This window comes from Mucor mucedo (assembly GCF_025094135.1).
Source record: "Mucor mucedo strain NRRL 3635 chromosome Unknown EV154scaffold_281, whole genome shotgun sequence".
NCBI lineage: Eukaryota > Fungi > Mucoromycota > Mucoromycetes > Mucorales > Mucoraceae > Mucor > Mucor mucedo.
Genome location: NW_026252565.1, coordinates 21,493 through 33,385, shown reverse-complemented (window position 1 = coordinate 33,385; position 11,893 = coordinate 21,493). Strand labels below are relative to the sequence as shown.

The 11,893-nt window shown below is 36.1% G+C and overlaps 5 protein-coding genes across 5 annotated transcripts; all 5 read right to left on the bottom strand.

Moving 5' to 3' along the window:
- Positions 1-491: 491 nt before the first annotated feature.
- Positions 492-860, bottom strand: EV154DRAFT_432962 (uncharacterized protein; the record flags this gene model as incomplete). Its single annotated transcript, XM_051596703.1, has 2 exons — positions 492-627; positions 700-860. The coding sequence occupies 2 exons, from the start codon at positions 858-860 to the stop codon at positions 492-494; spliced, it is 297 nt and encodes a 98-aa protein (XP_051450190.1).
- Positions 861-871: 11 nt separating this feature from the next.
- EV154DRAFT_432954 (kinesin heavy chain) lies at positions 872-3,842 on the bottom strand (the record flags this gene model as incomplete). Its single annotated transcript, XM_051596700.1, has 6 exons — positions 872-2,569; positions 2,659-2,888; positions 2,974-3,117; positions 3,207-3,437; positions 3,533-3,629; positions 3,723-3,842. The coding sequence occupies 6 exons, from the start codon at positions 3,840-3,842 to the stop codon at positions 872-874; spliced, it is 2,520 nt and encodes an 839-aa protein (XP_051450189.1).
- Positions 3,843-4,262: 420 nt separating this feature from the next.
- EV154DRAFT_432960 (dynein associated protein-domain-containing protein) lies at positions 4,263-7,959 on the bottom strand (the record flags this gene model as incomplete). Its single annotated transcript, XM_051596702.1, has 7 exons — positions 4,263-5,039; positions 5,106-5,242; positions 5,339-5,558; positions 5,621-6,086; positions 6,143-7,007; positions 7,067-7,158; positions 7,220-7,959. The coding sequence occupies 7 exons, from the start codon at positions 7,957-7,959 to the stop codon at positions 4,263-4,265; spliced, it is 3,297 nt and encodes a 1,098-aa protein (XP_051450188.1).
- Positions 7,960-8,607: 648 nt separating this feature from the next.
- EV154DRAFT_432965 (CAP Gly-rich domain-containing protein) lies at positions 8,608-8,886 on the bottom strand (the record flags this gene model as incomplete). Its single annotated transcript, XM_051596704.1, has 1 exon — positions 8,608-8,886. The coding sequence occupies one exon, from the start codon at positions 8,884-8,886 to the stop codon at positions 8,608-8,610; it is 279 nt and encodes a 92-aa protein (XP_051450187.1).
- Positions 8,887-9,416: 530 nt separating this feature from the next.
- Positions 9,417-11,356, bottom strand: EV154DRAFT_557251 (uncharacterized protein; the record flags this gene model as incomplete). The annotated part of the gene is made up of 6 exons (XM_051605415.1): positions 9,417-9,532; positions 9,554-9,582; positions 9,783-9,923; positions 10,189-10,234; positions 10,521-10,607; positions 11,215-11,356. 6 exons carry the CDS (start codon positions 11,354-11,356, stop codon positions 9,417-9,419), a joined length of 561 nt encoding a protein of 186 aa, XP_051450186.1.
- Positions 11,357-11,893: the final 537 nt, after the last annotated feature.

The following is an 11,893-nucleotide window of genomic DNA, read 5'->3' as shown; positions in this document are numbered from 1 at the left end:
TACATGATGTCGGTCTGAATTTGTTGTTTTTTCTCGAGATTCATGCATATTTCACTTTTATAAAGGTTTTGTATTAAAAAAAGCTAAATAGTCATACATATTTATTATTATTTTTATTAAAATAATACATAGAAGAAAGGGGGGCAATAATCCAAATCATTTTTATGTGAGTGTGTAAAAAAAAAAAAAAAAAAAAAAAAAACGATTGCGTGAGGGTAGAGTTATATAAATGGTTTTTAAATTTCAAAAAGTTGAAGCAACAAAAAAAAAGTGGACGATGAGTGAGGAGAGAGAGAGAGAATATAGAAAAAAAAAAAAAGATATATAATATTATTGATTTAACAAGAATGGGTATTTCCTAAAGTAACTCAGTTCTTTTTACCGAACCAAGAAGAACGCTTTGGACTTTTCTCTGGTAATTTTTCATCTTGTGCACTAGTTATAAAAACGTCAGTCATAAGAAAGACAATCAATGACTTATTTTGTGTGGTTTACCTCTCTTGTACTGCTCCTCCGCCTCTCAAAGGCTTAACAATTCTGTTAAAACTTAACATGGAACCACCTTGAGATTTATGGGTACGGGCTTGTTCTAAACGATCTCTAACAGCTTGAAGTTGAGACTCGAATCTAGTGATGGGAAAAAAAAAAAAGAATTTAGTAAAGGTACAGGTAACTCGGTGGGGATGCTGGAACCCTTACTTGTCGTTTTGGATTAGTAATTTATTTTGTGCCTCCTTTAACAAGAACTCCAAATTTTGAATACGCTCGTTTCTTGCAGATAATTTACGATCTGATAGTGCGGCTTCTTTCTTGAGTTGTGAGTTTTGTTCAACAAGCTGAGATAAAGTAGGAGTGTTCATTATTGTTAGTACTATTTTTTATAAAGATACAAACATAAAAAAAAAAAAAAACGAATATGTATATATATATATATGAAAAAAAAGGAAGTACTTACTTGTTTTTGTACATTGGTCAATTGATCCAAATTTCTTTCCAAGAGCGACATTTTCTTTTGTTGTGCTTTATTGTTTGTAGCCTTCAACACATTGTTCTTTTGTAGTCTCGTTTCATCTAATGCGACCTCCAACTCCACTTCCTTCTCACAGCGGCTTTGAAGATCCCGCATTAACACTTTCTTCATTGTTTCGAAATCTGCCAATTCCTGAGCCATTGTCTTGCGCATCTTTTCTAACTCCTTTTCTTTCTGTTCTACAGTATCTTTTGTATTTATAATAACAGGCTCTGACTTCATTTTCAAGAGCTTATCATGAGTCTCTTGGACCTCTTTCATGACACTCATCAGCCTGTTTTCCTCCTTTGTCTTCTTTTCCATATCAGATTTAAGGGACTCGATTTCTTTCTCTTGAACTTGACGCTTGATAATAAACTGGCTTTCTAATTTTGTCTTGAGTTCGGCAATAGAAGCAGCGATATCTGTGGTTTGCTTTACATCCAACTCTTCCATAGCGATTGTTTTATCTAAAAGTTCCTCATAGTCTACCTCCAAATTACTAAAGCGGATCTCGAGATCATCCCGTTTGATAATCAGCGAATCTCTTTCTTGTTCAAGATTGTCAATGGTGACTTTGTGTTGTTCAATGGCTGCTTTTGTGACCTGTAAGTCTTGACGCAACTTTCGGATGGCTTCTGGTGTGATATCTTGAACATTTAATTCATGTTCGATACCTTGTTTTTTCTCTTGAGCATCTTCCACAGCCACTTCAGCGGCCTTGATATGCTCTGCATTTTTCAATTCAGCCGCTTCTAATCCAGCTAATGTAGCCTTCAGCTCATCTAATTCCGCCGTATATTCCAAATTGGCTTCCTTAAGAGAATCAATATTGATTTCACCTTCTTTCTTTTCATAAGATTCCTTTTCTAACTGAACTTGGGCCTCACTTAGTTCGGATGATAATGACTTGTTATTGTTACCAGATATCTTTTCATTATCCTTTAACTCTGCCAACATTTCTTGAATCTCGTTGACTTGTTTTTCACGGTTGGCTAATTCAGCGACTTGTTCAGCGATTTGATCCAATAAATCTTGTTCGCGTTTCAAAAACTCGTCCTTTTCATCTTTTCCGAGCACCATGGCAGGTGTTGAAGGTCTAGATGCATCATCGTCGGTAGAAAGTTTAAATGCGGGAGCGGGAGTGGGAGGAGGTGTGATGGGGGCATCAACCGTTGCTGCTGCTGAGGAGGATGCGGACGGTGAAGCGGGTTTTGTTTTTCCGTTGGCTGATGCCCAACCGGATTCGGGTACTTTCTTACCAGCTCGCCATAAACTGATTTCGTTTTCGAGAGCAGCAATATACGCCTTGAATGAAACGGCATCGCCTTTCACACGTTTCAATAAGGCTTTAAGTTCAGCAGGTGATAAATCAGCATTGACCTTGGCCTTATTCTTGATGGTCTTTGCACGAGCACCGAAACGTAAGGTGGAGATGGATTCGGCTTCATTGTAAGAGGAAGGAGAAGAATTGATGATGAGTGTAGTACGTGAGTTACCACCCAAAGATTCTTGCAAGATACGGGTCAATTTTGAATCTCTGTAAGGAACATGACTTGACTAAAGAAAGAAACATTGGGGGTATAAATATCCCAAAAGAATAAAAAAAAAAAAAAAAATCGCATAATTTCTTGTTGTGTGGTTTGTACCTTTCCATCTGTCAATGAATTAATGACCATACCCAAAGCAGTAAGAGATTTATTAATTTTTTTGGCTTCCTCCAATGTTTGACCGGAGGCACCGGTTTTGCCAACTTTTTCAGAACCTGCTAAATCGACCAAGTATAATTTACCACTCTTTGCAGCACCTGTGTCTAAATTCTTTTGTGTGATTGTGACGAGTACAATAGAATGACTTCTTGAACTCTCCGCATTCATGTCTAAAAAAAAAAAAAAAAAAAAAGCAGGAAACATTTAAACTTAATCATGATTTAAAAATAGAGTGACGAAAAAAAAAAAACTTACTAGTGGATGCAACAACACGATTATCACCACCAATTCTCATGACTTCATAGACTTGGTCTGTGTCAGATACATACACTTCTTTAATTCCTTTAACATAAACACCCTTGACTTTATCTTCATGAATAGCCAAGTTATCATTTGCAGCTAGCAGAGGGAAATGAAGAAAGAAATAAGAAAAAAAAAAAAAAGTTAGAATATAAATAGTAAATAAATAAAATGTTTGTTATACTTACGAACTAAAAGATCTCTTACTTTTTCCATATAAATTTCCATATAAGCGACTTTCACAGTGAATTCCATGTTGACTGGAGCCATCTGAATACTTTCAAAGATCTGTTCGATGATACGGGGAATGATACCCTTATTTTCTTGATCATCGATGCTAGAACCCATCATTGTGAAGGTTTTACCGGAACCTGTTTGACCATAAGCAAATACGGTACCGTTGTAACCAGCAACCACATCTAGAATTTTTGTTTGGTTTTTTTAGAATTTCATGCGACATTTTTTTTTCTCTCTCTCTCTTTAGAATCTTTTTTAATGTAGATAAAAGTCTCACCATCCACAATGGATTTGATTGAATATTCAAATACTTCTTTTTGTCCTGTATTTGATCCAAAGCATTTATCAAATGAAAATGAATTTGTGTCTTTTCCCTAAATCCACATAGACGATGATTTTGAGTTCCAAATTATCATAAAGAAATAGAAAAAAATAAAAAAAAAAAAAATCAGGTACACAAAATATACCTTGAGAGAGACACCAGTTCCGTCCTCAGATATTTCAATAATAGGTACACCACCCTCTCTTATTTCCATTTTATTTTGAGGTCGAAAACGACAAACTACTTTAATATTGTTGCCTGACATGGTTGCTTTAATGAACTATGTTGATATAAGAGATGGTTTCTAGATGATGAAGTGAATGAAGAATTATGATTATTCAAAATAAAAAAATAAAAAAATTAGAGAAGAGAGAGAAGAGACCAGAGAGAGAGAGAGAAAAAAAATTAAAAAATAACAACTGGGTGTAACAAAAAGAGAGAGAGAAAAAAAAAGAAGGACAACTCATGACGTCGAAAATATCGGGTTTGTAAAAATAATAATTTATAAAAATTTATGATTGAATGAAAATGCTATGGAAACGTTCAAATTCAGCCGCACTATTGAGGTCGATACAATGACGACCCGTCATATTGGTATTTGTAGTGTTGGGTAATAATCGAGGCATTTTAACAATACCAAGTTGTTTGTGTTGATGAACCTAAAATAATAACATGTTGGCATATCTCACACTTTTTTTTTTTGAATACTCTTTTCTTTTGCTTTCTTTACCTTTTCGTTGTTATTATGATTTGCTAAAGGAGCAGTTGTGATTTGAAGATCATCTACCTTACGTCTCAGCTGTACACTACGCTGCTTGAGTGTATACAACACAGACTGTTGTGTTTGGTATTGATAATCAGGTGATTTCTTGATGGTTTGCCATGAACAAGGGCTTGCTTTTGTTAACTGAATGACTCTAGGTGATGCACTTGCAATACGCATATCTTTTATTAATGCACGTGTTTCTCGGGCCACGGAACGTAATTCTTCTGTTTTAGGTTCTACTTTGCTTGAGATTGCCTTGCTTGTATCTAAATCTAATGATCTTACGAAATCGCTGCTCTTTAGTTGTGCATTTTCTGCTCTCAGATAACGAATCGATGCCTTTAACGTTTCCATCTGGCTTGTCATTTCATAGTAGTTACCGGCCATTTCTTGCACAGCAGAAGAGGATGTATTATCATCTCCTTCCATGTTCAAATCAAAGTTGGCTTTTCTCAACATACTCTGTCGCTTTTCGTTTCTTTTGTTGGCTTCCTTTTTCAGTGTGTTATTCTCGGCTTCTAAAATGTCATATTCGCTTTGAAGATTTTCGAGTGCTTCTGCATACATTTGTTCTTGATTGGTTGTCTTATCAAGCGCTTCCTCCAATGATTTAACATGTTCAATTTCTCTTTTAGCAATTTCCATTCTCTTCTCAAGTAAACTGACTTTCACGTCGGATTCTTGAAGTGATTGGTCCTATTTTAAAAACAGATCGTTGAGCACTTCGAGTTACACAAGCACATCATTTTTTTTAAAGCTTACCTTTAATCGAACATCCTTGATAAGCTTAATAATCTCTTCATTATGTTGTTGTAACTTGTGCTCTAATTCATGATTCACAACAACCTCTGCCTTAATATCCGAAGCACGTTGAATCCATGGTGCCACCTTGGTAGTAACTATTTGGAAAAAAAGGGGGTAACAAGGGGGGGGGGGTTGTGAGTATAAAATGTAGGAGCGAGGGAAATGATATAGATATATATATAAAGCCTTACTTTTATCCAGTTTATCATCATGTTCAATTTGTGAATGCGTGGTTTCAAGTTCATTGGTTAACGTTTTTAGTGTTCTTAGTGCACTTTCCCACATGGTACTTTCAATCATTTCAAACACTTCATCACCTTTTTCACGAATCATCTTTTGGATAGCAGATAATTCGATTTCCTCATGACTTCCTCGCTTGGTATCGATGTAGCTCGTAATCTCTTTATAGGTCTAAAAAAAATTTGGGGTCAGTTTGTTCTGTTTGTAGTATATTGGAGAGCTAGATTATTTACATCAAAGCAGAATCGACATAATTTCGAGCTGATAGCATGCAACATTTTGAAACGATGCAAGTGTTCGGACTTCAGAGTCATGGCTTCTTCAAACATATCTTCTAATTGGCGCATTAACTTCTTTGCTATAATTTTACTATTCTTGGCTTGTGCTATCAGACGACCGATGGGTTCAAGGTAATCTTGATCCATTTGTTCATTTCCTTCCATGATCACCAGTCCTTCCGAACGGGCAGCATTGTTTAAGGACTGTTTGGCAAATGTCAAGATTACAATCATGCGATCCGAATTCAAATCAAGTGCCTTTGTCAAACCAAAGAATTGATCGGCGTGGCTCTTTTCTTGGTGTTGAGTGAGATGAGTTTCTGCTAAATGCTCAATTTGAGCAATGACTCTTTGAAGTTCTGTCAAGCAATGAGTTTCGTTGACTTGGTCAGTTCTGAACAACTCTACAATGGCATTCATTCTATAAAAGTATATGCGTCAATAATGTTCGTTAGTCAGTTTTTTGGTTGGATTTACCTTCTTTCAACACCAATCAAGTCAAGATAGACTTTACCCATCTTTGTAAAGGTGTCAGGATCACTATTCTTGATATGTGTTTGGAATCGAGTGGATAAAGAACTCAACCATCCAGCTCTTTGCTTCATTTCACAAATGGTCACCAAGTTCTCGGTAACATTGTCCATGATCTTTTCACTGATAGGATAATTCTGATCCAAATGTTTGACAATGAGGCCTGCTTTAAACTCGAGTCGCTTAAACAAGAGTAAACAAGAAATCGGATCGTTTTCGGTTTTGAAGAAGGATTCAGGCAAATATGGTTGAATCATGTTGAGACGATCATTTGCTTGAGATGCTTCCAATTTACGTAACTCGATATCGATGGCCTTGGCTTGTGCTTTCATGACGGTGGTCTGAAGTTGGAAGTTGAGCGACATCATGGCTTGAGATTGACTGCTCAAGGTGATCTTTTCTGTTTGTTCGTTCTTTTCCTTGTGTTTAAACTCCTCCAAATCATTCTGTAAGAGAACGACAAGTTCTCTAAACTGACCGATGGTGGCTTCATAGTCAGCAGTGGTTTCCTCATTGACTCTTAAACGGTCCAATTGTTCTCTCAAGAGCATATCACGATGATCGATTTCATCCTGCAGTTGTTTTTCGGTTTCCATATGGTTTTCTTCTAATTCATCCGCTAATTCTTTTAATGCTTCAAGGTCATCCACGGTAGCACTAAGTTCATCCATTTTTTCGGTTAGGTTAAGATTCTTTTCTGTCAGTTGATCAACAAGATCTTCAGCCCCGAGCGCGTCATCTAACTGCATTTTCAAATCCTCTACTAACGACTCCGTCATATCTAATCTTTCCTTTGTTTTTTCATATTGGTCTAAATCACGAGGTCAGTTTTTTTTTTCCTGAAAAACATGTGATGTGTGGCAAACTCACTCTTAATTTCTTCTAGTTCATAATTTTCTTGTTCAAGTGTCTTGATCTTATAATTTAATTCATTTTCTTGTTCTGCAGCGGCATCTCTTAATCTATTTCGTTTTTTTTTATAAGTCTATTGTTCAAGTTATATTACAGCGAAATAAGCCTTACCTTAAAAGAGCATCCTTCAGACGTTCATTGTGTCTTTCAAGTTGTACGACTTCCAAAGGAGTTCTTTCTTCATTGTCATCCAAGTTGATCTCTGGTGGTTTATTCAGTATATCAGCCTCCTTTCTCAAAATATCCAAATCGACAGTGATTTCTTCAATTCTGTCTTTAAGCATACTCGTTTCTTGTTGTAGATTCTCAGCCCTTTCTTCAGCCACTTCTTTATCTAAAGTCAGCATTTCCATGGACTCTAAAAGTTCGTTGTATTTTGATTCAAACGATTCCTTCTCATTTGCAGATTCTTTTAATTCCCTTCGCGTGTCTCTGACATCTTTTTGAAGATCTGCAATTTTATCCTGAAGCTTGTTTCGAAGGGTCAAGAATTGCTCGGCTTCTTCGTTGATTTTCTCATGCTCTCGGAATCTTTCACGATCCTCGTGTCGTTTAGCTTCGAGAATCTTGAGTTTAAATCGAAGTTCTTCATAATCTTTAAGAGGTACTGTCTGATCTAATTTACTGACGGGTTTGGAAGAGGCCAATGAACCGTAGACAGGTTTCTGACGGGGAATAGGTGGGGTTTCAGGTGTGGATGGTTGCGATAGGTCATCGTCCTCTTCTTCCTCAGGTTCATCAACAACAGTTTCTTCCTCTGCCCCAGGTTCATCATCATCCTCTTCTTCTTCGTCGTCTTCATCGTCGTCATCATTATCCTTATCCAAAGAGACAGGACTAGATACAATCATGGAGGAGTTTGCATTTGTATTGTTTTGACATAAACTATCAAATTCAGCCTGCCTTCTCTTTTCTTCCTCATCATTATGATCAGGTGTAGAAGGAGCGGTTAAAGGTGGCCTTGTTTTAAGAATGGATGAAGGCGGAGGAGGTAAAGCTGTACCTTGAGTGTTTGCTCTCGGTCTTCTCAAGATACCTGCTGAGGTTGGTGTAGGAGGTTGTTTGGGGGGAACGATGGACTTCCTTCTATTGGTGTTGATCGGTGCGGCAGTACTTTTACTCGACGCCAGCGAGCCAGTACGGCTTGTATTATTAGTAGTAGATTGTAAAAGGGAAGTAGGTCTTTTTTGAGGGGAAGGAATAGGAGGAGATACGATGGATTTTCTCCGTTGTTGTAGCGACGGAGGAGGCGCAACGACTGATTTTCGACGTTGCTGTAAAGAAGAAGGAGGAGGAGGCGTTGAAACTACTGATTTTCGACGTTGTTGTAAGGTGGGAGGAGGAGGAGAAGGTGGTGCGACTACTGATTTTCTTCTTTGAAGAGATAATCTGTTACTACTGTTTGGCTATAGTAAATACATATATATATATATAAAACAAAACAAAAACAAACAGAGAACTTTTTTTAATTAAGTTAATTTTTGATATAAAATTTTTAATTAACTTACAGCAGCAGCACTAGCAGTTTCAATCACCTTGACACTAGCAGGTCGGATAAAAACACCATGATTATTTTTACAATCAAAATATCTTTTTCCTTGAACTACACCGCTATTCTTTCCTAAAGCTTCATCCAACTCTACTCCAACCCATTTTCCGGTTTGGAAACTGGTAGTACCAATAAACCGAACAGTGCCTGAAAGTTCATTATTGACAAAGACTCGAGATCCCACAACACATTCGTCGCTTCGAATGACGGAGCTTCGTTTTACGTTCATGGACATGATGAATCGAGATGTGGTTTTCAATCAAACCCTTTTTGTTGAAATGAAGACAAAGAAAATATAAAGCGTTTTGTTTTTAGGAACGTCAAAAAAAAAAGAGAGAAATAAACTATATCCTTTTTTCACTCCTGAAAAATATTTGTGAGTTTTTCACTTTATAAAACAAAAAACAAGAATAAAAAGAATATAAAAGATAAATTAGAAAGAGAAGCTTTTTTTAAATTTTGGCGGGCATTCTATATATTTTTTTTTTTTGAGTGGTGGCACGAGTGCTTCACTCCATGTCCAGCTAGTAATAATTAATAAAGTTTGTCGGCTAATAAAAATTTGAGCAGGTTCATGGTGCTAAACCAACATGTACCTGTAATGAACAAAAAAAAAAAAAAAAAAAAAAAAAAAAAACCAAGGTTACCAGTGGGTTCTGTAAAAAATTGGTTGAGTCGATCTTTTTAAAATACAAGTAAGCTACAATCCTGCCAGGATAAAGGAAATGTTACCATTTATCGATAAATCACAAACTTTTTTTAGCGTTCATAAACAACTCTGACAAGATGACCTGGTTCCTGATTACTTTGTTTTCGAAGAGCTTTAGTCCGGTGGAACCCCATAATTTGCTGTGATCTTACATCTGGTAATTCAACTATTTGTTATCAGAGTATACATTTCGGTACAGGTTGTAAACAACAGAACCTTTGTTACAGTTTATTTAAGGTAGCTACGAGTGAGTTTTTGTTCAGAGCTTGTTCTTTATCCAGAGAAAAGATATGACACTCCATTAGCTTAAATCAGTCTTCGATTGTATACACAGTACGCTCTTTCAGTAAACCACTATCTAGGAAAAAACAGGGATTAAAATTATAGCTAAAATATATGTAGCTAGCCGCTATTACCTTGTCACTTCCACGATAGCAATTTTCATATTGTTTGAGGTCTTCAGAACGTCAAGAACATCACCATACTTCCTATGACGCTGGTTGTGGTCGGATTCGGTTATTTCGAATTGCCTGTTTGAACCGAATTCAGTTTTGCACCTAAAGGAGAAAAATAGTTTTCAAAACGATCGCTTTGACAAGTGGAAATATTGATACAATGTTATTTCTCTTCTCGGCAATGCTGATGCGTTCCAAAACAAATTTGATGTCTGGTCTGGCAGAAATCCGCTGATTGGAATTTTTTAAAGCCGCTCATTGGGTAATTTTTTATACCTAGAACGAGATTTTTTTTAGGCTTCATGATGATTGATTTGTTTACATTAATGGCATATATTGCTAATTACTCAACAATTTGCACGCTTACCATTCTTTCACATGTAAATCAGTCAATACTTTTAAATAAAGCACATCTGTTCATAATTCATATGACCCGAATACTGTTATTTTTGAAATAAGTAACCAATTTCCATATTAAATTCTTTTTTTCTCAAGTAAATACTAAAAACATGACAAAGATTTATATAAGCATAGTCTTTTATGCACGAAAAGTTGTGTTCTAATTATCGCGGGACAAGGATGATAAAACGGCTAAGGCTAGTTACCGCTACTTGATAATATGGACTATATAAGATATGTTCCCAACTTTGAGTAGATATTAACGTAGGTTGCATGTCATCCAATTTTAATTCTGTTTACCTGTATTAACATAAACACGTATGTAGACTTCTTTGCTGATCTTGCATACCTTGAAAAAAGGGCGTATTTCTTTAATTAAAGCTACATCTATGATTATTGGGCTCAAACACCATTAATTTTTCAAACAAAATCCCAAAAGAATATAGTCTACCTATGTATACAAAATAACACTTGGTTTCATACGTAAAAAAACTTTCATCACGATATTAGCGATTACGTCGTTATTCATGCAGCAAAAATGCAACAGAATTGTTCAAACCTGGATTTGGATCAATAAACATAAATGTATCGTAGAGCCAGGGGATATAAAAGGGGTAGGTAAAGATGTTCACAGGCTAATTTTAAAAGAAAAGTACCCAGTTTATTTAGTCTCTCATTATAGATGCATAAGTATTTGAAGGCAACACACAAATTTAAGGCAAATGATTGATAATCAGTGCACACAAACAATTATGACTCAAAACAAACAAGGAGCACAAGTCTTAGTAAAGTGTCATTTTTCCCCCTTTTGGTATTAAGCCATCCAAACAATTACGATTGGCTTATTTTAGACTGTATATCATACATGGGATGACATCTACAGAATATCACCCCCCTAAGGCTATTTTGGTGGATTTAGTAGCACCATCGCTATAGTTATCAGGGATAGAGTATAAAATTGTCAATTGATAGGTCTATAGTTGATGTATCTTACTCTGTTCTATATATGCATGCTCCAGTTTGTCAATCAATGTAAGTGATCTTTTGTTGTGCAGAATAACAAAACCAAAAATGCTGGACAATGGATCAGGTTTGTTGATTCTTTTTAAAATGACACTCATGGGACGAAAATTCATGATGACTTGCGTAACAGGAATCTATCACTATTTTATCTTTACAATAAATTCAATTGTTGACTCATTTACTCGGAGGCCAGATCATGCAAAATGAATATACATGTACATGGTGCTGTTTTTGTCCGTATATGTAACGTAAAGCTAAATAAATTCTGGAACCCCATTTAATATATCAAACATGCTGTAGTGTAAAGCCTCTTTTGTTAAGTGAGAGAAGGAAAAGGAATGATGAATTCAATTGGATGTTGCGGGATCCGAGTTTTGTTTACTAACAAATAAAACGATAGATTTGCAATGCACCGAATTTTATGTTGAGCGGTATTCAAATATTATGCCTATGGTACCACGGCCATCAAGTTACTTGTTCCAAGGCTCCTTGGCAGGCTTGGCGTCCTTGGCTGCGGAAGATACTACGCCGTTTAAATTAAAAGTGATATCTACACTGTTTGTGATCAGATAGAACAAACTTCTTTTGACCTATTAAGGAACGTGGTGTTACACCTACTGCTACAAAATTTCGGCGGATCTGGGTTATTT